Source organism: Balaenoptera physalus, assembly GCF_965194825.1.
Source record: "Balaenoptera physalus genome assembly, contig: HAP1_SCAFFOLD_573, whole genome shotgun sequence".
NCBI classification, from domain to species: domain Eukaryota; kingdom Metazoa; phylum Chordata; class Mammalia; order Artiodactyla; family Balaenopteridae; genus Balaenoptera; species Balaenoptera physalus.
In genome coordinates this window covers 62,823-88,088 of record NW_028126165.1, presented here as the reverse complement: position 1 = coordinate 88,088, position 25,266 = coordinate 62,823, and the positions used below count along the sequence as shown (strand labels likewise).

Here is a 25,266-nt window from a genome sequence, read left to right as displayed (position 1 = left end):
AGGAAGTGTCAGTTTCAAGGGGCACACAGTTGGCATAGGGCTTCTGGGAAAAGAATCTGGCCACGGTAGCCTCAGGACAAGTATGACTGGAGATGCGGTAAGAGGAGACAGCTTATGGAAAAGATGGTGCTTTCAAGAGGGCGGGAGGAACACTGGGTCACAGTGTGCCGGGAAACACTGAGATCCTTGTGGGTGGCAGGACTTGCACAGACGCTAGCTAGAGCTAGGAGCTGTGGCTTTACCATCTTGGGGGTTCAATGCTGGCTGCTCCAGCGAAATCTCGGAGCCCAGGGACGGGCAGCGGAACGTCCACAGGGAGGCCACTGGTGGACTGTGCATAAACACACCTGCGGGCTCTCAGGATGTCCTGGCTGCCATGCTGATCAAAGCTTCTACTCTCCCAAGCAAGCTTACCCCACCTGGATTGTCCAGGAGGGAGCCGGTCCAAGTCTGGAAGCCAGTGCCTTCTGGGAGGAGCCAGCAAATCCCATGTTTCCGTGATTATCTCAGCCAAAACTTCCACCTTCTCGGGAAAAACCACCCTGATCCAACAAGATGGTCACGCCCCCCTCTCTGATCTCTGGCACTTGAGGACAAGGGACCAGGACCTGCACCTCCTCAGGACATCCTCCTGGGGCTCCTGGGACTTGCAGACTCCTACTAGCCCCGGTGGCATCCGTCCACGGGTACTACCTGACAACCGCCCTTAGTGGGTGGGTGCAGAAAATCAAACACACAGATCACACAAACACACACGCCCCAGCCATATTTTCACGAATTGGTGGTGTAATTACTCCAATTCCCAACTGTTTCTAAATAAGCTCACTGTCCTCATGTTAATCCACGTGGTGGCAAAAGAACACATTAGAGATGGTTCTGTGTTTCTGTGTGGGTTTTTTTGTTTGTTTGCTTCTAAGTTTTCAATTCTCTGCAGCGCAAACGCCCCGAAAATGTTGGGATGGTTGTATTTGGAATCCAAAGCGTTCCTTTCAAACCAAGCTGTGTCATCATCCATCATATGACTTGCTTCATATCCCTCTCCTTCTTCCTCCTCTTCTTCTTCTTCCTCCTCCTCCTCCTCCTCTTCTTCTTCCTCTCTTCTCCTTCTTCCAGATGCCAGTTGACCAGTGAAAGTGAAACCGACTTCGTCTTGTGGACGCCAAGGACAAGCACTGAAATTAAGTTCCTTGGCTTGTGAAACCTACACGTGTGGCCTGCCCCTTTCTCTGCCCTCTCCATGGCATGTGAGCAAGGGGGTGGGTTTCAGGGTACCTCTGAAAAAGTCCCGAACTGTTGACGACCATGGGTAGACCCTAGATAAGCAGTCAAGCTTAGTATGTGAATTATCGGGAACTCAAACCCCAGCCAAGGAAATGCTTTAAGAGTGGGAGGCAATGACGTCCTGGTGGTGATGAACGAAGTGGGAAACGTACTCGAGGAAAGCTAGGCTCCAGGTTCTCTCTCCATTTTGGAAAGTACAGTGACACAGCTAAGCGTGAGGGACTCAGAGTTGGGGAATTCCACGGAGAGCAAAAGTATGTGTGGAATGTGAAAAGGTGTGAAAACGAGAGAGCACTGGACCCCAAGCATTCTGGGAAAGGATGACGAGGGCGGCAGCTTCAAAGGGACCTGGGAGCCTCCGAACAGGCCTTCCATTCCAACGCCCACTTGCCTCACGGGATTCCTTCCAGGTTCTCAATTTGCAAGGAAGGGTTCCCCACCATCTGCGGCTATTTACATAAATAGGGGCGGGGCATCCTCATCCATTATAAATCCTGAGCTTCTCAGCACTGAGCAGTTGGCCAGCAGCTTCCGTGCCATCCGTGTGGGTCTCCCACCATGGATTCGTCCAGCTCGTCCGGCACATACAGCACCTCCACAGGTACGTTGCCCTCAGCATCTGGGCTCTGGGGTTGGGTCCTCCAAATACACTCATGCACCTCCCCACCCCAAGGGTTGATCACCACGAAGGTTGAAGTTTCCCAATGACCACTAATTGGCACGGACAGATATGCTGGGATATGTTTCTGGAATCAGTTGGGCAAAAGGATGCACCTTGGTTTGGGCAATTCACGTACATATTTCTGGTTTGCTGGTTCGTTTGTTTTCCTTCTTGAAATCGACATGGAAGTAGCTAGGCCTGTTGCCTGACAATGGCTTCTCTACCAAAAATCCCAGCCTGTGGTTGCAGTGAATGGAACACGAGTGTTTGAAAACGTTCCCAACTAAACTGACACTCTTTTCCGGTTGACCGTGTTTGGGATTTTGAGTTGGTTTCCCATGTTCTATTCTTGCTGTTGTTACGGATTTGCTCTCTTTGGTTTCGTGTTCCATTCGAACTGGTTTAACTTCCATGGTGTCCATGGAAAGAATCCACATCCAGTATGTATTAAGAATAGAAGAAAAAGAGAGTTTTTCTTTGACCACAACTGAAAGCTAGAGCCTGGGAAACAGAGATTCCAGGAGCACTCGAACTGTCTCTCATTGGACTCCAAGGTAGCCAGTGCAGGAGCCTCTGGAGAGGCAAAATCCGCAGTGTGACACGTTCGTTCCTTGAGTGCTTTCCAAAGATTTTCCTTGGAGCTGGCAGGAAGGAAGGGCGCTTTTAAAGGAAGTCCCCGTTGGTGGTCCGAAACCCTTGCCTTGCCTTGCCTCCTTCCAGGGCGAGACCTGGAGACGACCCTACGTCACCAGCTGCCAGCTGCTAGAGCGGGTGGCCCTTGCAGAAGGGTTGGTGTTGTCCTAGAGTTGGAGAGAGTTCAGGAAACTCAAATCTCAAGGATGTGCAGGACGTGCCTGAAACCACATCCACCCTGGCCATCACGCCCGTCTGCCGCCTTAGAAGGCAGGAAACAAACACGCATCTATCCCCTTGCCACCAGAAAGACGCAACCTCAAATAGGACAGGGATGGGGGGCAGCCCTTCAAGGCTGCCCAACTGAAAGAATAGCACACACACACGGCGAGTCAGCAAGACCTTGGGGCCTGGAAAGGGAAACTCATCTTCCGAAGTACACTGGGCTGTTGTGCGTGTGTGGGTGGGCGGGCGCCATCAGACGGGGCCCCACGTTGGTCCTTATCTCAAAAATGTGGGTCTTCTTAACAATCTCCTAGTGCGTTCTGTGTTGGGGGTTGGCTTGTGTGTTTGTCTGGCTTCGTTTGGCTTTCGTCTCGTTTCCTTTCAAATAGTGAAAGCGGATGTGCCCTGTGCGTATGACAGTCCAGAAGCCGGGCTCCTCTCGTTAGCTTAGAGTTCAAGGTAAATCTGGTAGGAGCCATCAAGACTTTCTGAGGCCTCCACAGGTGGACAATCCTTCCACCCATTTTGGTCACGTTAGCCTGTTTTCCTAGGGCTTTCCCCTTCTGCTTGCATGGCGCCCTGTGGATCCTTGGCGAGTGGTGGGGGGATCCCCATAGCCTTGACCCTCAGCTTAGCTTGAGCCCACAGGGTCCCACTCAGCGTGGCTTTCAGGGTGTGCCCACGGTTGTTCCAAATGCAGAGTCTTCCCCTGGCTTAGAGGTTTTTCACGTGGCACAAGGACCAGCGCTGTGCCGGTACCAGTGGTTTGCACCTCCATGGATTCGCCCCTGACACATTCCCCCTTTTCTCTCCCACAGGCCGACTCTCAAGGCCATCGCGAAGGAGGAGGCTGGTTCTGAGGCTGAGTCAGAAGGACACCCTGCAAGCACTCTTTCAACAGAACCCCTACCCCGGGATAACGACCAGAGAACGGCTGGCACGAGAACTGGGCATTCCGGAAAGCAGAATTCAGGTACGTCCGAGTCTCTCGATCCATTCTCCCTCTCGGGGTCCATGGCCAGACGCAAGTCGCCCTACGCCAGCTGGAGTCCTTGCCCTGGGGGCTTCCTCTTCTGGGTGCTCCAGACAGCAGGGACTCGAATCTGGGCAAGGAAGGTGGCTCCCTTTGGAAAACGTGGCCAGACTGAGCTGTGTGGCGAGAGGTCCATTCAAATGGGTGGTCAAGAATAAAGGGCGAGGGGCCAAGGAAGCAGGAGGGCCTGGTGGTGCCAGGGAGGTGTTCCCTTGATGGCTGGCTTCCAAGGAACTAGCCGTGCTGAAGACTTCCCTCTCTGGGCAGGTTGGAGAGGAGTCACCAAAGGTAGGAACACCTCGCCTGCGACCTTACAAAGCGTCGCCAAAGACTGATTGGCTTTCCCTACGAACACGTTTTCTCAGGGTGTCACATTTTCCACACACCACCGTCAGAAACGTCTAAAAACATGCACACACACACGCACACAAGCACAGGTCCACACTGCGGTTCGGCCTCGGGGAATGAGGTAGCATGCACACGGCTTCACTGTTGAAGACAAGGACACATATTCTGAAGATGGGGAGCGGGTACATAAGAGTCTCCTGACCTAAGAGTGATGGAGGCATGTAGTCCCTGAGAAGTGACTGTCAATGAGTAGTTCCCAGGCAGCATGGGAAGTGTGGTTTTCATGGGGGCACTTGCTAATGGATATGATTGCGTGTTATGAGACAGTACTGCCTGTGGGGACATAAGAGAGGCAGGGAACCATGAATCGGGCATGGACCGTGCCAAAGGGGAGGCAAAGAGAGCAAATGAGGGAAAGGAGATTGAGCCTGAGAGCCTGGGACAGAGACAGAGAGAGGGGAAGGCAGGCAGGCAGGCAGGTGGGCAGGCGGGCGGGTGGCAACAGAGACAGACGTCAACAGGTAGATGCGGAGAATCGTAGACGGAGACCAAAAGACCCAGAGACAAACTGGTAGTTTTGATGAGGAGGGGTGGGGCGGGGGAGAGAGAGAGAGAGAGGTAGCTATCCATCCCATTCTGACTGTGGGAAAGCAAGCATTGTCTCCTCCTGTGTCACAAGTCGTTACTCTGGACACCAGTAAGGTGACTCGAAGAGGAAGGATTATTTTCACGGACACAGATTGTGTATTCTGGAATCTGGTGCACTTCTTCAGAGGTGAAAGCGGGAGTCTACATTCTACCTGCCAGTGAGAGTTCAGTCCCTTTGACTCGTAAATATTTACACTGGGGGCAGAGGGGCCGTACTGGGTCTCCATTAGTCGGCTTGTTGCTGGCTGGCTGGCTGGCTGGCGCGTTTGTGCGTTTGTGCTATGGTGCATCCCTGCAATCGATCTTGGAAGTACGTGCATGAGCATTGAATGACAAGGCTTTCTTTCTTTGTACCCAGGTTTGGTTTCAAAACCAACGGAGAAGACGCCTGAAGCAGAGCCGATTGCTGTCGGAGAATGCCTTCAAAGGAGGGCAGTCGCAGCCGCTGCGGCCGCCACCGCCTCAGGCTTTGACTCGAGGTAAGTACCCAGCAATCCAAAGGCATTTCCCCAGAGCATCCCCTTGAGACACAATCATCTCTGAACGTGGATGACCGTGGGGGGCCAAGAACACTTCAGAGAGGAAACCATGATATCTTGGCTTCTTGCCCCATTCCTGCTCCACACAGGAGCATCATGGCCCTGTTGGAGGGTGGGGAGCTGCATGGCCGGGAAGGCTTGGAATCTTCGGGTCCGGAACCTGCCCGGATGTGCAGAAATCCCTTCTTCCATCACATGGGGCATTTTCACATAGCACTGAATAAGATGTATCGATGTATCGATCTTGATCTATGACATACCACTTCCTACATACCACACACTGCATCTGCTGTGAATGTGCTGCAGTTGGCCTGAATGTCCTCTCTTCTCTGTGTGTTCTTCTTCAGAAAGCTTGGGAAGAGAGGCCAGGCGAAAGAGGACTTTCATCTCTCCTTCTCAAACAAGGGTCCTTGTGCAAGCCTTTGAGAGGGATCGATTTCCATCTATTGCTGCCAGGGAAGAATTGGCTCACCAGACAGGAATTCCCGAACCTCGAATCCAGGTAAGTTCTCCACCAGTGGGTGGGACTTGGGTTCTCCCACGAGGAAGGAGTGTTAAACCTTGTGACGGGTTGCTGCTGGATATAGGTAGGCTTGGCGAGGGGGGATTGGGAGGAGGTTCCCTTCGTCCTACGAATACACTAAGGGGGCTGATCTGAAGGCATCCCTTTCCGGAAGAGGAGAGGGCAATGGAAGTCCTGGGCAGCCAGAGAGGGGCCTGAGGTTGTAGCCGGTCAATGACGGCTCTCCTCAAAGCCAGGGGTGGGGACGGGTGGGGTGGGTCCTGTGTTGCCCTGACGTCCTCCCGCATTTTCAAGAGCCAAGGCGAAAGCTCTAGGTAAAATGGCCCTTAGATGAGGCCCACCAGTACTTGCCATGGACCTGACAGATTGGAGGGCAGGGCAGGGCAGGGCAGGGCGGGCCGGGGCGGGGCCGGCCGGGGATGGGGCGGCGGCAAGTAGATCTGGACTGTCGCGCTGCTAATGTTCCTGTCTCCCCATATGGTTCCCTAGATATGGTTCCAGAACCGAAGAGCTCGGCACCCAAAGCAGAGCGCTAGTGGGCCTGTGAATGCCCTGGCCGAAGGACCAGATGCCACATCAGCCGTGACTGCCCTGTCGGACCAAAGCCCCCCGCCCACTGTCCATAGCAGCTCACATCGTTATCCTCCCTCTCATGCACCTGAGAGCACGCAATCCTTTGCTGCGGCCACTCCTGTTTTCTCCCCCACCTTTCTTGTGCCAGGGGCTGCCTCTGGGTGCTGTGTGGGCCACCCGTTGATGTTCATCGTGGTCCAGCCCAGCCTGGCAGCACTTCAGGGATGCCAGAACCCGCAGCCTCTTCAGGCCACAGTTCCATGGGGCGAAGGGACACATGCTGTCATCGCCAGTGGGCAGCCTGCCCAGGGGGCCATCGTGCCGCCTGCACCGCCAGAGACACACTTCTGGCCGCAGCAGCCAACCTCAAGTGAAGAGACATCTCCCCAGCTGGAGCAACAGCCCCAGCACTCAGCCCTTCCAGGCTCTTCAAGCCTCCTGGACGAACTCTTGTCAGACGCGGACATTCTGGACAAGGCAGGCCCATTTCTGAATGCGGACGCAGAGGAAGAGGAACTTGCGGCAACCCTGGAAGCCCCCCTCAGCGAGGAAGAATTCCAGGCCTTGCTCGACATGCTGCCAGGCTCCCCAGTGCCACAGGCTTAGGGGGAGGTAGGAAGACCTTCCCCCGAGCCCCGTTCAAGCCTCCTTTCCTGGGAGGCAGAGCCACGGGCGAGAGAAAGGAGAAGGAACAAGCAACGCTCATGATAGTGTCTGGCAGGGCGACCAAGGCAAGAAGACTGTCGACGGCAACTGCGTTGTGTCTACGAGCAATGCCGTGCTCCACACGGACTGTCAGGAAGCATGGGCACCAGGAGCGACACCACCTCTGAAGCCTCAAGGGACTCTAGCCTTCCAATGACAACGAGGAGGACCCAAGGCTGAACTGGATTTCCCCGTTGTATGTGACATTCCATTGATCCAATCAATAAATCTTGGCACTCAGTTCAAGTTCTTGGTTGTGCTTTGGTCGCTTTGTATTCTCCCGCGTTTCCTCGGGGAGGTGAAATCCCTCCCTTGGCCTGGGACAGCACGGGAAGGTGGTCCAGACGCCCCTGTCTAGTCCCGTAGCTTGTAGCCACAAACACACCCTAGTGGAATCACGAAAACCGTCTCTCAGTGACAGCCTTCACTTGGTTTCTGGGGGCATGGTGTGGAAGTGTTCCTCAAGGGCATCGTCCTTGCACACAAGGACAGAACTATGCAAATACTTTCATTGACAGAGTTCATAGTAACAACTGTGCCCGGTTTATTATGCAGGCAAATAATCTCTCTCCGTCCCTCCCTCTCTCTCATTGTCTGTCTACGGCCACACACTACACGCACACACCTCTCAAAAGATAAGCCATGTTACAACTAAAGCGATGCACAAAGGAAATGAAAAACCAAATGCCTGTGGCATCTTAACGTTGTGGCCGGTGATCCCTTCCACTGCTTCTTTCAAAAATATTTTCCAACACATGTGCCTCGTACACTCTGTGTTGAGTGATTCTCCATTGGCTCAATCCGTGCTCCCCATGTCCAGCACGGGTGTGTCAGCGGCACGAAGTAGGAAAATAATCTGAGAGTTGCCACTTGAATGTGTATACACCGATGTATCTGAGTCTCTAGCTACAACTGCATCCGGGTCTCTAGCTCTATAGTGTGTATATCTCTGCAGACACATCTAGTTCTCAGCTCCCTCCCAGTCACTCCTCTGTCTTAGGCTCCCCTTTCTCCAGAGCTCTAGAGCAATATACAGCCCTCTCTCTCTGTCTCTCTGTATCTCTCTCTCTCTCTCTCTCTCTGTCTCTCTCTTCCTCTCTCTCTCTCTCTCTATCTCTCTCCTTCTTTTCGTTGGGCAGAAAGGAAGTGTCAGTTTCAAGGGGCACACAGTTGGCATAGGGCTTCTGGGAAAAGAATCTGGCCACGGTAGCCTCAGGACAAGTATGACTGGAGATGCGGTAAGAGACAGCTTATGGAAAAGATGGTGCTTTCAAGAGGGCGGGAGGAACACTGGGTCACAGTGTGCCGGGAAACACTGAGATCCTTGTAGGTGGCAGGACTTGCACAGACGCTAGCTAGAGCTAGGAGCTGTGGCTTTACCATCTTGGGGGTTCAATGCTGGCTGCTCCAGCGAAATCTCGGAGCCCAGGGACGGGCAGCGGAACGTCCACAGGGAGGCCACTGGTGGACTGTGCATAAACACACCTGCGGGCTCTCAGGATGTCCTGGCTGCCATGCTGATCAAAGCTTCTACTCTCCCAAGCAAGCTTACCCCACCTGGATTGGCCAGGAGGGAGCCGGTCCAAGTCTGGAAGCCAGTGCCTTCTGGGAGGAGCCAGCAAATCCCATGTTTCCGTGATTATCTCAGCCAAAACTTCCACCTTCTCGGGAAAAACCACCCTGATCCAACAAGATGGTCACGCCCCCCTCTCTGATCTCTGGCACTTGAGGACAAGGGACCAGGACCTGCACCTCCTCAGGACATCCTCCTGGGCCTCCTGGGACTTGCAGACTCCTACTAGCCCCGGTGGCATCCGTCCACGGGTACTACCTGACAACCGCCCTTAGTGGGTGGGTGCAGAAAATCAAACACACAGATCACACAAACACACACGCCCCAGCCATATTTTCACGAATTGGTGGTGTAATTACTCCAATTCCCAACTGTTTCTAAATAAGCTCACTGTCCTCATGTTAATCCACGTGGTGGCAAAAGAACACATTAGAGATGGTTCTGTGTTTCTGTGGTTTTTTTGTTTGTTTGCTTCTAAGTTTTCAATTCTCTGCAGCGCAAACGCCCCGAAAATGTTGGGATGGTTGTATTTGGAATCCAAAGCGTTCCTTTCAAACCAAGCTGTGTCATCATCCATCAGATGACTTGCTTCATATCCCTCTCCTTCTTCCTCCTCTTCTTCTTCTTCCTCCTCCTCCTCCTCCTCTTCTTCTTCCTCTCTTCTCCTTCTTCCAGATGCCAGTTGACCAGTGAAAGTGAAACCGACTTCGTCTTGTGGACGCCAAGGACAAGCACTGAAATTAAGTTCCTTGGCTTGTGAAACCTACACGTGTGGCCTGCCCCTTTCTCTGCCCTCTCATGCCCCCTTGCATGTGAGCAAGGGGGTGGGTTTCAGGGTACCTCTGAAAAAGTCCCGAACTGTTGAGGACCATGGGTAGACCCTAGATAAGCAGTCAATCTTACTGTGTGAATTATCGGGAACTCAAACCCCAGCCAAGGAAATGCTTTAAGAGTGGGAGGCAATGACGTCCTGGTGGTGATGAACGAAGTGGGAAACGTACTCGAGGAAAGCTAGGCTCCAGGTTCTCTCTCCATTTTGGAAAGTACAGTGACACAGCTAAGCGTGAGGGACTCAGAGTTGGGGAATTCCACGGAGAGCAAAAGTATGTGTGGAATGTGAAAAGGTGTGAAAACGAGAGAGCACTGGACCCCAAGCATTCTGGGAAAGGATGACGAGGGCGGCAGCTTCAAAGGGACCTGGGAGCCTCCGAACAGGCCTTCCATTCCAACGCCCACTTGCCTCACGGGATTCCTTCCAGGTTCTCAATTTGCAAGGAAGGGTTCCCCACCATCTGCGGCTATTTACATAAATAGGGGCGGGGCATCCTCATCCATTATAAATCCTGAGCTTCTCAGCACTGAGCAGTTGGCCAGCAGCTTCCGTGCCATCCGTGTGGGTCTCCCACCATGGATTCGTCCAGCTCGTCCGGCACATACAGCACCTCCGCAGGTACGTTGCCCTCAGCATCTGGGCTCTGGGGTTGGGTCCTCCAAATACACTCATGCACCTCCCCACCCCAAGGGTTGATCACCACGAAGGTTGAAGTTTCCCAATGACCACTAATTGGCACGGACAGATATGCTGGGATATGTTTCTGGAATCAGTTGGGCAAAAGGATGCACCTTGGTTTGGGCAATTCACGTACATATTTCTGGTTTGCTGGTTCGTTTGTTTTCCTTCTTGAAATCGACATGGAAGTAGCTAGGCCTGTTGCCTGACAATGGCTTCTCTACCAAAAATCCCAGCCTGTGGTTGCAGTGAATGGAACACGAGTGTTTGAAAACGTTCCCAACTAAACTGACACTCTTTTCCGGTTGACCGTGTTTGGGATTTTGAGTTGGTTTCCCATGTTCTATTCTTGCTGTTGTTACGGATTTGCTCTCTTTGGTTTCGTGTTCCATTCGAACTGGTTTAACTTCCATGGTGTCCATGGAAAGAATCCACATCCAGTATGTATTAAGAATAGAAGAAAAAGAGAGTTTTTCTTTGACCACAACTGAAAGCTAGAGCCTGGGAAACAGAGATTCCAGGAGCACTCGAACTGTCTCTCATTGGACTCCAAGGTAGCCAGTGCAGGAGCCTCTGGAGAGGCAAAATCCGCAGTGTGACACGTTCGTTCCTTGAGTGCTTTCCAAAGATTTTCCTTGGAGCTGGCAGGAAGGAAGGGCGCTTTTAAAGGAAGTCCCCGTTGGTGGTCCGAAACCCTTGCCTTGCCTTGCCTCCTTCCAGGGCGAGACCTGGAGACGACCCTACGTCACCAGCTGCCAGCTGCTAGAGCGGGTGGCCCTTGCAGAAGGGTTGGTGTTGTCCTAGAGTTGGAGAGAGTTCAGGAAACTCAAATCTCAAGGATGTGCAGGACGTGCCTGAAACCACATCCACTCTGGCCATCACGCCCGTCTCCCGCCTTAGAAGGCAGGAAACAAACACGCATCTATCCCCTTGCCACCAGAAAGACGCAACCTCAAATAGGACAGGGATGGGGGGCAGCCCTTCAAGGCTGCACAACTGAAAGAATAGCACACACACACGGCGAGTCAGCAAGACCTTGGTGCCTGGAAAGGGAAACTCATCTTCCGAAGTACACTGGGCTGTTGTGCGTGTGTGGGTGGGCGGGCGCCATCAGACGGGGCCCCACGTTGGTCCTTATCTCAAAAATGTGGGTCTTCTTAACAATCTCCTAGTGCGTTCTGTGTTGGGGGTTGGCTTGTGTGTTTGTCTGGCTTCGTTTGGCTTTCGTCTCGTTTCCTTTCAAATAGTGAAAGCGGATGTGCCCTGTGCGTATGACAGTCCAGAAGCCGGGCTCCTCTCGTTAGCTTAGAGTTCAAGGTAAATCTGGTAGGAGCCATCAAGACTTTCTGAGGCCTCCACAGGTGGACAATCCTTCCACCCATTTTGGTCACGTTAGCCTGTTTTTCTAGGGCTTTCCCCTTCTGCTTGCATGGCGCCCTGTGGATCCTTGGCGAGTGGTGGGGGGATCCCCATAGCCTTGACCCTCAGCTTAGCTTGAGCCCACAGGGTCCCACTCAGCGTGGCTTTCAGGGTGTGCCCACGGTTGTTCCAAATGCAGAGTCTTCCCCTGGCTTAGAGGTTTTTCACGTGGCACAAGGACCAGCGCTGTGCCGGTACCAGTGGTTTGCACCTCCATGGATTCGCCCCTGACACATTCCCCCTTTTCTCTCCCACAGGCCGACTCTCAAGGCCATCGCGAAGGAGGAGGCTGGTTCTGAGGCTGAGTCAGAAGGACACCCTGCAAGCACTCTTTCAACAGAACCCCTACCCCGGGATAACGACCAGAGAACGGCTGGCACGAGAACTGGGCATTCCAGAAAGCAGAATTCAGGTACGTCCGAGTCTCTCGATCCATTCTCCCTCTCGGGGTCCATGGCCAGACGCAAGTCGCCCTACGCCAGCTGGAGTCCTTGCCCTGGGGGCTTCCTCTTCTGGGTGCTCCAGACAGCAGGGACTCGAATCTGGGCAAGGAAGGTGGCTCCCTTTGGAAAACGTGGCCAGACTGAGCTGTGTGGCGAGAGGTCCATTCAAATGGGTGGTCAAGAATAAAGGGCGAGGGGCCAAGGAAGCAGGAGGGCCTGGTGGTGCCAGGGAGGTGTTCCCTTGATGGCTGGCTTCCAAGGAACTAGCCGTGCTGAAGACTTCCCTCTCTGGGCAGGTTGGAGAGGAGTCACCAAAGGTAGGAACACCTCGCCTGCGACCTTACAAAGCGTCGCCAAAGACTGATTGGCTTTCCCTACGAACACGTTTTCTCAGGGTGTCACATTTTCCACACACCACCGTCAGAAACGTCTAAAAACATGCACACACACACGCACACAAGCACAGGTCCACACTGCGGTTCGGCCTCGGGGAATGAGGTAGCATGCACACGGCTTCACTGTTGAAGACAAGGACACATATTCTGAAGATGGGGAGCGGGTACATAAGAGTCTCCTGACCTAAGAGTGATGGAGGCATGTAGTCCCTGAGAAGTGACTGTCAATGAGTAGTTCCCAGGCAGCATGGGAAGTGTGGTTTTCATGGGGGCACTTGCTAATGGATATGATTGCGTGTTATGAGACAGTACTGCCTGTGGGGACATAAGAGAGGCAGGGAACCATGAATCGGGCATGGACCGTGCCAAAGGGGAGGCAAAGAGAGCAAATGAGGGAAAGGAGATTGAGCCTGAGAGCCTGGGACAGAGACAGAGAGAGGGGAAGGCAGGCAGGCAGGCAGGTGGGCAGGCGGGCGGGTGGCAACAGAGACAGACGTCAACAGGTAGATGCGGAGAATCGTAGACGGAGACCAAAAGACCCAGAGACAAACTGGTAGTTTTGATGAGGAGGGGTGGGGCGGGGGAGAGAGAGAGAGAGAGGTAGCTATCCATCCCATTCTGACTGTGGGAAAGCAAGCATTGTCTCCTCCTGTGTCACAAGTCGTTACTCTGGACACCAGTAAGGTGACTCGAAGAGGAAGGATTATTTTCACGGACACAGATTGTGTATTCTGGAATCTGGTGCACTTCTTCAGAGGTGAAAGCGGGAGTCTACATTCTACCTGCCAGTGAGAGTTCAGTCCCTTTGACTCGTAAATATTTACACTGGGGGCAGAGGGGCCGTACTGGGTCTCCATTAGTCGGCTTGTTGCTGGCTGGCTGGCTGGCTGGCGCGTTTGTGCGTTTGTGCTATGGTGCATCCCTGCAATCGATCTTGGAAGTACGTGCATGAGCATTGAATGACAAGGCTTTCTTTCTTTGTACCCAGGTTTGGTTTCAAAACCAACGGGGAAGACGCCTGAAGCAGAGCCGATTGCTGTCGGAGAATGCCTTCAAAGGAGGGCAGTCGCAGCCGCTGCGGCCGCCACCGCCTCAGGCTTTGACTCGAGGTAAGTACCCAGCAATCCAAAGGCATTTCCCCAGAGCATCCCCTTGAGACACAATCATCTCTGAACGTGGATGACCGTGGGGGGCCAAGAACGCTTCAGAGAGGAAACCATGATATCTTGGCTTCTTGCCCCATTCCTGTTCCACACAGGAGCATCATGGCCCTGTTGGAGGGTGGGGAGCTGCATGGCCGGGAAGGCTTGGAATCTTCGGGTCCGGAACCTGCCCGGATGTGCAGAAATCCCTTCTTCCATCACATGGGGCATTTTCACATAGCACTGAATAAGATGTATCGATGTATCGATCTTGATCTATGACATACCACTTCCTACATACCACACACTGCATCTGCTGTGAATGTGCTGCAGTTGGCCTGAATGTCCTCTCTTCTCTGTGTGTTCTTCTTCAGAAAGCTTGGGAAGAGAGGCCAGGCGAAAGAGGACTTTCATCTCTCCTTCTCAAACAAGGGTCCTTGTGCAAGCCTTTGAGAGGGATCGATTTCCATCTATTGCTGCCAGGGAAGAATTGGCTCACCAGACAGGAATTCCCGAACCTCGAATCCAGGTAAGTTCTCCACCAGTGGGTGGGACTTGGGTTCTCCCACGAGGAAGGAGTGTTAAACCTTGTGACGGGTTGCTGCTGGATATAGGTAGGCTTGGCGAGGGGGGATTGGGAGGAGGTTCCCTTCGTCCTACGAATACACTAAGGGGGCTGATCTGAAGGCATCCCTTTCCGGAAGAGGAGAGGGCAATGGAAGTCCTGGGCAGCCAGAGAGGGGCCTGAGGTTGTAGCCGGTCAATGACGGCTCTCCTCAAAGCCAGGGGTGGGGACGGGTGGGGTGGGTCCTGTGTTGCCCTGACGTCCTCCCGCATTTTCAAGAGCCAAGGCGAAAGCTCTAGGTAAAATGGCCCTTAGATGAGGCCCACCAGTACTTGCCATGGACCTGACAGATTGGAGGGCAGGGCAGGGCAGGGCAGGGCGGGCCGGGGCGGGGCCGGCCGGGGATGGGGCGGCGGCAAGTAGATCTGGACTGTCGCGCTGCTAATGTTCCTGTCTCCCCATATGGTTCCCTAGATATGGTTCCAGAACCGAAGAGCTCGGCACCCAAAGCAGAGCGCTAGTGGGCCTGTGAATGCCCTGGCCGAAGGACCAGATGCCACATCAGCCGTGACTGCCCTGTCGGACCAAAGCCCCCCGCCCACTGTCCATAGCAGCTCTCATCGTTATCCTCCCTCTCATGCACCTGAGAGCATGCAATCCTTTGCTGCGGCCACTCCTGTTTTCTCCCCCACCTTTCTTGTGCCAGGGGCTGCCTCTGGGTGCTGTGTGGGCCACCCGTTGATGTTCATCGTGGTCCAGCCCAGCCTGGCAGCACTTCAGGGATGCCAGAACCCGCAGCCTCTTCCGGCCACAGTTCCATGGGGCGAAGGGACACATGCTGTCATCGCCAGTGGGCAGCCTGCCCAGGGGGCCATCGTGCCGCCTGCACCGCCAGAGACACACTTCTGGCCGCAGCAGCCAACCTCAAGTGAAGAGACATCTCCCCAGCTGGAGCAACAGCCCCAGCACTCAGCCCTTCCAGGCTCTTCAAGCCTCCTGGACGAACTCTTGTCAGACGCGGACATTCTGGACAAGGCAGGCCCATTTCTGAATGCGGACGCAGAGGAAGAGGAACTTGCGGCAACCCTGGAAGCCCCCCTCAGCGAGGAAGAATTCCAGGCCTTGCTCGACATGCTGCCAGGCTCCCCAGTGCCACAGGCTTAGGGGGAGGTAGGAAGACCTTCCCCCGAGCCCCGTTCAAGCCTCCTTTCCTGGGAGGCAGAGCCACGGGCGAGAGAAAGGAGAAGGAACAAGCAACGCTCATGATAGTGTCTGGCAGGGCGACCAAGGCAAGAAGACTGTCGACGGCAACTGCGTTGTGTCTACGAGCAATGCCGTGCTCCACACGGACTGTCAGGAAGCATGGGCACCAGGAGGGACACCACCTCTGAAGCCTCAAGGAATTCTAGCCTTCCAATGGCAACGAGGAGGACCCAAGGCTGAACTGGATTTCCCCGTTGTATGTGACATTCCATTGATCCAATCAATAAATCTTGGCACTCAGTTCAAGTTCTTGGTTGTGCTTTGGTCGCTTTGTATTCTCCCGCGTTTCCTCGGGGAGGTGAAATCCCTCCCTTGGCCTGGGACAGCACGGGAAGGTGGTCCAGACGCCCCTGTCTAGTCCCGTAGCTTGTAGCCACAAACACACCCTAGTGGAATCACGAAAACCGTCTCTCAGTGACAACCTTCACTTCGTTTCTGTGTGCAGGGTGTGGAAGGATTCCTCAAGGGCATCGTCCTTGCACACAAAGACAGAACTATGCAAACACTTTCATTGACAGAGTTCATAGTAACAACTGTGCCCGGTTTATTATGCAGGCAAATAATCTCTCTCCATCCCTCCCTCTCTCTCATTGTCTGTCTATGGCCACACACTACACGCACACACCTCTCAAAAGATAAGCAGTGTTACAACTAAAGCGATGCACAAAGGAAATGAAAAATCAAATGCCTGTGGCATCTTAACGTCGTGGCCGGTGATCCCTTCCACTGCTTCTTTCAAAAATATTTTCCAACACATGTGCCTCGTACACTCTGTGTTGAGTGATTCTCCATTGGCTCAATCCGTGCTCCCCATGTCCAGCATGGGTGTGTCAGCGGCACGAAGTAGGAAAATAATCTGAGAGTTGCCACTTGAATGTGTATACACCGATGTATCTGAGTCTCTAGCTACAACTGCATCCGGGTCTCTAGCTCTATAGTGTGTATATCTCTGCAGACACATCTAGTCCTCAGCTCCCTCCAAGTCACTCCTCTGTCTTAGGCTCCCCTTTCTCCAGAGCTCTAGAGCAATATACAGCCCTCTCTCTCTGTCTCTCTGTATCTCTCTCTCTCTTTCTCTTCCTCTCTCTCTCTCTATCTCTCTCCTTCTTTTCGTTGGGCAGAAAGGAAGTGTCAGTTTCAAGGGGCACACAGTTGGCATAGGGCTTCTGGGAAAAGAATCTGGCCACGGTAGCCTCAGGACAAGTATGACTGGAGATGCGGTAAGAGACAGCTTATGGAAAAGATGGTGCTTTCAAGAGGGCGGGAGGAACACTGGGTCACAGTGTGCCGGGAAACACTGAGATCCTTGTGGGTGGCAGGACTTGCACAGACGCTAGCTAGAGCTAGGAGCTGTGGCTTTACCATCTTGGGGGTTCAATGCTGGCTGCTCCAGCGAAATCTCGGAGCCCAGGGACGGGCAGCGGAACGTCCACAGGGAGGCCACTGGTAGACTGTGCATAAACACACCTGCGGGCTCTCAGGATGTCCTGGCTGCCATGCTGATCAAAGCTTCTACTCTCCCAAGCAAGCTTACCCCACCTGGATTGGCCAGGAGGGAGCCGGTCCAAGTCTGGAAGCCAGTGCCTTCTGGGAGGAGCCAGCAAATCCCATGTTTCCGTGATTATCTCAGCCAAAACTTCCACCTTCTCGGGAAAAACCACCCTGATCCAACAAGATGGTCACGCCCCCCTCTCTGATCTCTGGCACTTGAGGACAAGGGACCACCAGGACCTGCACCTCCTCAGGACATCCTCCTGGGCCTCCTGGGACTTGCAGACTCCTACTAGCCCCGGTGGCATCCGTCCACGGGTACTACCTGACAACCGCCCTTAGTGGGTGGGTGCAGAAAATCAAACACACAGATCACACAAACACACACGCCCCAGCCATATTTTCACGAATTGGTGGTGTAATTACTCCAATTCCCAACTGTTTCTAAATAAGCTCACTGTCCTCATGTTAATCCACGTGGTGGCAAAAGAACACATTAGAGATGGTTCTGTGTTTCTGTGTGGTTTTTTTTGTTTGTTTGCTTCTAAGTTTTCAATTCTCTGCAGCGCAAACGCCCCGAAAATGTTGGGATGGTTGTATTTGGAATCCAAAGCGTTCCTTTCAAACCAAGCTGTGTCATCATCCATCATATAACTTGCTTCATATCCCTCTCCTTCTTCCTCCTCTTCTTCTTCTTCCTCCTCCTCCTCCTCCTCTTCTTCTTCCTCTCTTCTCCTTCTTCCAGATGCCAGTTGACCAGTGAAAGTGAAACCGACTTCGTCTTGTGGACGCCAAGGACAAGCACTGAAATTAAGTTCCTTGGCTTGTGAAACCTACACGTGTGGCCTGCCCCTTTCTCTGCCCTCTCATGCCCCCTTGCATGTGAGCAAGGGGGTGGGTTTCAGGGTACCTCTGAAAAAGTCCCGAACTGTTGACGACCATGGGTAGACCCTAGATAAGCAGTCAATCTTACTGTGTGAATTATCGGGAACTCAAACCCCAGCCAAGGAAATGCTTTAAGAGTGGGAGGCAATGACGTCCTGGTGGTGATGAACGAAGTGGGAAACGTACTCGAGGAAAGCTAGGCTCCAGGTTCTCTCTCCATTTTGGAAAGTACAGTGACACAGCTAAGCGTGAGGGACTCAGAGTTGGGGAATTCCACGGAGAGCAAAAGTATGTGTGGAATGTGAAAAGGTGTGAAAACGAGAGAGCACTGGACCCCAAGCATTCTGGGAAAGGATGACGAGGGCGGCAGCTTCAAAGGGACCTGGGAGCCTCCGAACAGGCCTTCCATTCCAACGCCCACTTGCCTCACGGGATTCCTTCCAGGTTCTCAATTTGCAAGGAAGGGTTCCCCACCATCTGCGGCTATTTACATAAATAGGGGCGGGGCATCCTCATCCATTATAAATCCTGAGCTTCTCAGCACTGAGCAGTTGGCCAGCAGCTTCCGTGCCATCCGTGTGGGTCTCCCACCATGGATTCGTCCAGCTCGTCCGGCACATACAGCACCTCCGCAGGTACGTTGCCCTCAGCATCTGGGCTCTGGGGTTGGGTCCTCCAAATACACTCATGCACCTCCCCACCCCAAGGGTTGATCACCACGAAGGTTGAAGTTTCCCAATGACCACTAATTGGCACGGACAGATATGCTGGGATATGTTTCTGGAATCAGTTGGGCAAAAGGATGCACCTTGGTTTGGGCAATTCACGTACATATTTCTGGTTTGCTGGTTCGTTTGTTTTCCTTCTTGAAATCGACATGGAAGTAGGTAGGCCTGTTGCCTGACAATGGCTTCTCTACCAAAAATCCCAGCCTGTGGTTGCAGTGAATGGAACACGAGTGTTTGAAAACGTTCCCAACTAAACTGACACTCTTTTCCGGTTGACCGTGTTTGGGATTTTGAGTTGGTTTCCCATGTTCTATTCTTGCTGTTGTTACGGATTTGCTCTCTTTGGTTTCGTGTTCCATTCGAACTGGTTTAACTTCCATGGTGTCCATGGAAAGAATCCACATCCAGTATGTATTAAGAATAGAAGAAAAAGAGAGTTTTTCTTTGACCACAACTGAAAGCTAGAGCCTGGGAAACAGAGATTCCAGGAGCACTCGAACTGTCTCTCATTGGACTCCAAGGTAGCCAGTGCAGGAGCCTCTGGAGAGGCAAAATCCGCAGTGTGACACGTTCGTTCCTTGAGTGCTTTCCAAAGATTTTCCTTGGAGCTGGCAGGAAGGAAGGGCGCTTTTAAAGGAAGTCCCCGTTGGTGGTCCGAAACCCTTGCCTTGCCTTGCCTCCTTCCAGGGCGAGACCTGGAGACGACCCTACGTCACCAGCTGCCAGCTGCTAGAGCGGGTGGCCCTTGCAGAAGGGTTGGTGTTGTCCTAGAGTTGGAGAGAGTTCAGGAAACTCAAATCTCAAGGATGTGCAGGACGTGCCTGAAACCACATCCACCCTGGCCATCACGCCCGTCTCCCGCCTTAGAAGGCAGGAAACAAACACGCATCTATCCCCTTGCCACCAGAAAGACGCAACCTCAAATAGGACAGGGATGGGGGGCAGCCCTTCAAGGCTGCCCAACTGAAAGAATAGCACACACACACGGCGAGTCAGCAAGACCTTGGTGCCTGGAAAGGGAAACTCATCTTCCGAAGTACACTGGGCTGTTGTGCGTGTGTGGGTGGGCGGGCGCCATCAGACGGGGCCCCACGTTGGTCCTTATCTCAAAAATGTGGGTCTTCTTAACAATCTCCTAGTGCGTTCTGTGTTGGGGGTTGGCTTGTGTGTTTGTCTGGCTTCGTTTGGCTTTCGTCTCGTTTCCTTTCAAATAGTGAAAGCGGATGTGCCCTGTGCGTATGACAGTCCACAAGCCGGGCTCCTCTCGTTAGCTTAGAGTTCAAGGTAAATCTGGTAGGAGCCATCAAGACTTTCTGAGGCCTCCACAGGTGGACAATCCTTCCACCCATTTTGGTCACGTTAGCCTGTTTTTCTAGGGCTTTCCCCTTCTGCTTGCATGGCGCCCTGTGGATCCTTGGCGAGTGGTGGGGGGATCCCCATAGCCTTGACCCTCAGCTTAGCTTGAGCCCACAGGGTCCCACTCAGCGTGGCTTTCAGGGTGTGCCCACGGTTGTTCCAAATGCAGAGTCTTCCCCTGGCTTAGAGGTTTTTCACGTGGCACAAGGACCAGCGCTGTGCCGGTACCAGTGGTTTGCACCTCCATGGATTCGCCCCTGACACATTCCCCCTTTTCTCTCCCACAGGCCGACTCTCAAGGCCATCGCGAAGGAGGAGGCTGGTTCTGAGGCTGAGTCAGAAGGACACCCTGCAAGCACTCTTTCAACAGAACCCCTACCCCGGGATAACGACCAGAGAACGGCTGGCACGAGAACTGGGCATTCCGGAAAGCAGAATTCAGGTACGTCCGAGTCTCTCGATCCATTCTCCCTCTCGGGGTCCATGGCCAGACGCAAGTCGCCCTACGCCAGCTGGAGTCCTTGCCCTGGGGGCTTCCTCTTCTGGGTGCTCCAGACAGCAGGGACTCGAATCTGGGCAAGGAAGGTGGCTCCCTTTGGAAAACGTGGCCAGACTGAGCTGTGTGGCGAGAGGTCCATTCAAATGGGTGGTCAAGAATAAAGGGCGAGGGGCCAAGGAAGCAGGAGGGCCTGGTGGTGCCAGGGAGGTGTTCCCTTGATGGCTGGCTTCCAAGGAACTAGCCGTGCTGAAGACTTCCCTCTCTGGGCAGGTTGGAGAGGAGTCACCAAAGGTAGGAACACCTCGCCTGCGACCTTACAAAGCGTCGCCAAAGACTGATTGGCTTTCCCTACGAACACGTTTTCTCAGGGTGTCACATTTTCCACACACCACCGTCAGAAACGTCTAAAAACATGCACACACACACGCACACAAGCACAGGTCCACACTGCGGTTCGGCCTCGGGGAATGAGGTAGCATGCACACGGCTTCACTGTTGAAGACAAGGACACATATTCTGAAGATGGGGAGCGGGTACATAAGAGTCTCCTGACCTAAGAGTGATGGAGGCATGTAGTCCCTGAGAAGTGACTGTCAATGAGTAGTTCCCAGGCAGCATGGGAAGTGTGGTTTTCATGGGGGCACTTGCTAATGGATATGATTGCGTGTTATGAGACAGTACTGCCTGTGGGGACATAAGAGAGGCAGGGAACCATGAATCGGGCATGGACCGTGCCAAAGGGGAGGCAAAGAGAGCAAATGAGGGAAAGGAGATTGAGCCTGAGAGCCTGGGACAGAGACAGAGAGAGGGGAAGGCAGGCAGGCAGGCAGGTGGGCAGGCGGGCGGGTGGCAACAGAGACAGACGTCAACAGGTAGATGCGGAGAATCGTAGACGGAGACCAAAAGACCCAGAGACAAACTGGTAGTTTTGATGAGGAGGGGTGGGGCGGGGGAGAGAGAGAGAGAGAGGTAGCTATCCATCCCATTCTGACTGTGGGAAAGCAAGCATTGTCTCCTCCTGTGTCACAAGTCGTTACTCTGGACACCAGTAAGGTGACTCGAAGAGGAAGGATTATTTTCACGGACACAGATTGTGTATTCTGGAATCTGGTGCACTTCTTCAGAGGTGAAAGCGGGAGTCTACATTCTACCTGCCAGTGAGAGTTCAGTCCCTTTGACTCGTAAATATTTACACTGGGGGCAGAGGGGCCGTACTGGGTCTCCATTAGTCGGCTTGTTGCTGGCTGGCTGGCTGGCTGGCGCGTTTGTGCGTTTGTGCTATGGTGCATCCCTGCAATCGATCTTGGAAGTACGTGCATGAGCATTGAATGACAAGGCTTTCTTTCTTTGTACCCAGGTTTGGTTTCAAAACCAACGGAGAAGACGCCTGAAGCAGAGCCGATTGCTGTCGGAGAATGCCTTCAAAGGAGGGCAGTCGCAGCCGCTGCGGCCGCCACCGCCTCAGGCTTTGACTAGAGGTAAGTACCCAGCAATCCAAAGGCATTTCCCCAGAGCATCCCCTTGAGACACAATCATCTCTGAACGTGGATGACCGTGGGGGGCCAAGAACGCTTCAGAGAGGAAACCATGATATCTTGGCTTCTTGCCCCATTCCTGTTCCACACAGGAGCATCATGGCCCTGTTGGAGGGTGGGGAGCTGCATGGCCGGGAAGGCTTGGAATCTTCGGGTCCGGAACCTGCCCGGATGTGCAGAAATCCCTTCTTCCATCACATGGGGCATTTTCACATAGCACTGAATAAGATGTATCGATGTATCGATCTTGATCTATGACATACCACTTCCTACATACCACACACTGCATCTGCTGTGAATGTGCTGCAGTTGGCCTGAATGTCCTCTCTTCTCTGTGTGTTCTTCTTCAGAAAGCTTGGGAAGAGAGGCCAGGCGAAAGAGGACTTTCATCTCTCCTTCTCAAACAAGGGTCCTTGTGCAAGCCTTTGAGAGGGATCGATTTCCATCTATTGCTGCCAGGGAAGAATTGGCTCACCAGACAGGAATTCCCGAACCTCGAATCCAGGTAAGTTCTCCACCAGTGGGTGGGACTTGGGTTCTCCCACGAGGAAGGAGTGTTAAACCTTGTGACGGGTTGCTGCTGGATATAGGTAGGCTTGGCGAGGGGGGATTGGGAGGAGGTTCCCTTCGTCCTACGAATACACTAAGGGGGCTGATCTGAAGGCATCCCTTTCCGGAAGAGGAGAGGGCAATGGAAGTCCTGGGCAGCCAGAGAGGGGCCTGAGGTTGTAGCCGGTCAATGACGGCTCTCCTCAAAGCCAGGGGTGGGGACGGGTGGGGTGGGTCCTGTGTTGCCCTGACGTCCTCCCGCATTTTCAAGAGCCAAGGCGAAAGCTCTAGGTAAAATGGCCCTTAGATGAGGCCCACCAGTACTTGCCATGGACCTGACAGATTGGAGGGCAGGGCAGGGCAGGGCAGGGCGGGCCGGGGCGGGGCCGGCCGGGGATGGGGCGGCGGCAAGTAGATCTGGACTGTCGCGCTGCTAATGTTCCTGTCTCCCCATATGGTTCCCTAGATATGGTTCCAGAACCGAAGAGCTCGGCACCCAAAGCAGAGCGCTAGTGGGCCTGTGAATGCCCTGGCCGAAGGACCAGATGCCACATCAGCCGTGACTGCCCTGTCGGACCAAAGCCCCCCGCCCACTGTCCATAGCAGCTCTCATCGTTATCCTCCCTCTCATGCACCTGAGAGCACGCAATCCTTTGCTGCGGCCACTCCTGTTTTCTCCCCCACCTTTCTTGTGCCAGGGGCTGCCTCTGGGTGCTGTGTGGGCCACCCGTTGATGTTCATCGTGGTCCAGCCCAGCCTGGCAGCACTTCAGGGATGCCAGAACCCGCAGCCTCTTCCGGCCACAGTTCCATGGGGCGAAGGGACACATGCTGTCATCGCCAGTGGGCAGCCTGCCCAGGGGGCCATCGTGACGCCTGCACCGCCAGAGACACACTTCTGGCCGCAGCAGCCAACCTCAAGTGAAGAGACATCTCCCCAGCTGGAGCAACAGCCCCAGCACTCAGCCCTTCCAGGCTCTTCAAGCCTCCTGGACGAACTCTTGTCAGACGCGGACATTCTGGACAAGGCAGGCCCATTTCTGAATGCGGACGCAGAGGAAGAGGAACTTGCGGCAACCCTGGAAGCCCCCCTCAGCGAGGAAGAATTCCAGGCCTTGCTCGACATGCTGCCAGGCTCCCCAGTGCCACAGGCTTAGGGGGAGGTAGGAAGACCTTCCCCCGAGCCCCGTTCAAGCCTCCTTTCCTGGGAGGCAGAGCCACGGGCGAGAGAAAGGAGAAGGAACAAGCAACGCTCATGATAGTGTCTGGCAGGGCGACCAAGGCAAGAAGACTGTCGACGGCAACTGCGTTGTGTCTACGAGCAATGCCGTGCTCCACACGGACTGTCAGGAAGCATGGGCACCAGGAGGGACACCACCTCTGAAGCCTCAAGGAATTCTAGCCTTCCAATGGCAACGAGGAGGACCCAAGGCTGAACTGGATTTCCCCGTTGTATGTGACATTCCATTGATCCAATCAATAAATCTTGGCACTCAGTTCAAGTTCTTGGTTGTGCTTTGGTCGCTTTGTATTCTCCCGCGTTTCCTCGGGGAGGTGAAATCCCTCCCTTGGCCTGGGACAGCACGGGAAGGTGGTCCAGACGCCCCTGTCTAGTCCCGTAGCTTGTAGCCACAAACACACCCTAGTGGAATCACGAAAACCGTCTCTCAGTGACAACCTTCACTTCGTTTCTGTGTGCAGGGTGTGGAAGGATTCCTCAAGGGCATCGTCCTTGCACACAAAGACAGAACTATGCAAACACTTTCATTGACAGAGTTCATAGTAACAACTGTGCCCGGTTTATTATGCAGGCAAATAATCTCTCTCCATCCCTCCCTCTCTCTCATTGTCTGTCTACGGCCACACACTACACGCACACACCTCTCAAAAGATAAGCCGTGTTACAACTAAAGCGATGCACAAAGGAAATGAAAAATCAAATGCCTGTGGCATCTTAACGTCGTGGCCGGTGATCCCTTCCACTGCTTCTTTCAAAAATATTTTCCAACACATGTGCCTCGTACACTCTGTGTTGAGTGATTCTCCATTGGCTCAATCCGTGCTCCCCATGTCCAGCATGGGTGTGTCAGCGGCACGAAGTAGGAAAATAATCTGAGAGTTGCCACTTGAATGTGTATACACCGATGTATCTGAGTCTCTAGCTACAACTGCATCCGGGTCTCTAGCTCTATAGTGTGTATATCTCTGCAGACACATCTAGTCCTCAGCTCCCTCCCAGTCACTCCTCTGTCTTAGGCTCCCCTTTCTCCAGAGCTCTAGAGCAATATACAGCCCTCTCTCTCTGTCTCTCTGTATCTCTCTCTCTCTCTCTCTCTGTCTCTCTCTTCCTCTCTCTCTCTCTCTCTATCTCTCTCCTTCTTTTCGTTGGGCAGAAAGGAAGCGTCAGTTTCAAGGGGCACACAGTTGGCATAGGGCTTCTGGGAAAAGAATCTGGCCACGGTAGCCTCAGGACAAGTATGACTGGAGATGCGGTAAGAGACAGCTTATGGAAAAGATGGTGCTTTCAAGAGGGCGGGAGGAACACTGGGTCACAGTGTGCCGGGAAACACTGAGATCCTTGTGGGTGGCAGGACTTGCACAGACGCTAGCTAGAGCTAGGAGCTGTGGCTTTACCATCTTGGGGGTTCAATGCTGGCTGCTCCAGCGAAATCTCGGAGCCCAGGGACGGGCAGCGGAACGTCCACAGGGAGGCCACTGGTGGACTGTGCATAAACACACCTGCGG

General features: G+C 53.6%; 3 protein-coding genes across 3 annotated transcripts; all 3 read left to right on the top strand.

The window, feature by feature from the left end:
- Positions 1–1,839: 1,839 nt before the first annotated feature.
- Positions 1,840–7,070, top strand: LOC309653548 (double homeobox protein 4-like protein 4; the record flags this gene model as incomplete). The annotated part of the gene is made up of 5 exons (XM_082478470.1): positions 1,840–1,882; positions 3,619–3,773; positions 5,188–5,308; positions 5,716–5,870; positions 6,381–7,070. 5 exons carry the CDS (start codon positions 1,840–1,842, stop codon positions 7,068–7,070), a joined length of 1,164 nt encoding a protein of 387 aa, XP_082334596.1.
- A 3,079-nt stretch (positions 7,071–10,149) lies between these two features.
- Positions 10,150–15,380, top strand: LOC309653547 (double homeobox protein 4-like protein 4; the record flags this gene model as incomplete). Its single annotated transcript, XM_082478469.1, has 5 exons — positions 10,150–10,192; positions 11,929–12,083; positions 13,498–13,618; positions 14,026–14,180; positions 14,691–15,380. The coding sequence occupies 5 exons, from the start codon at positions 10,150–10,152 to the stop codon at positions 15,378–15,380; spliced, it is 1,164 nt and encodes a 387-aa protein (XP_082334595.1).
- Positions 15,381–18,447: 3,067 nt separating this feature from the next.
- Positions 18,448–23,678, top strand: LOC309653546 (double homeobox protein 4-like protein 4; the record flags this gene model as incomplete). The annotated part of the gene is made up of 5 exons (XM_082478468.1): positions 18,448–18,490; positions 20,227–20,381; positions 21,796–21,916; positions 22,324–22,478; positions 22,989–23,678. The coding sequence occupies 5 exons, from the start codon at positions 18,448–18,450 to the stop codon at positions 23,676–23,678; spliced, it is 1,164 nt and encodes a 387-aa protein (XP_082334594.1).
- Positions 23,679–25,266: the final 1,588 nt, after the last annotated feature.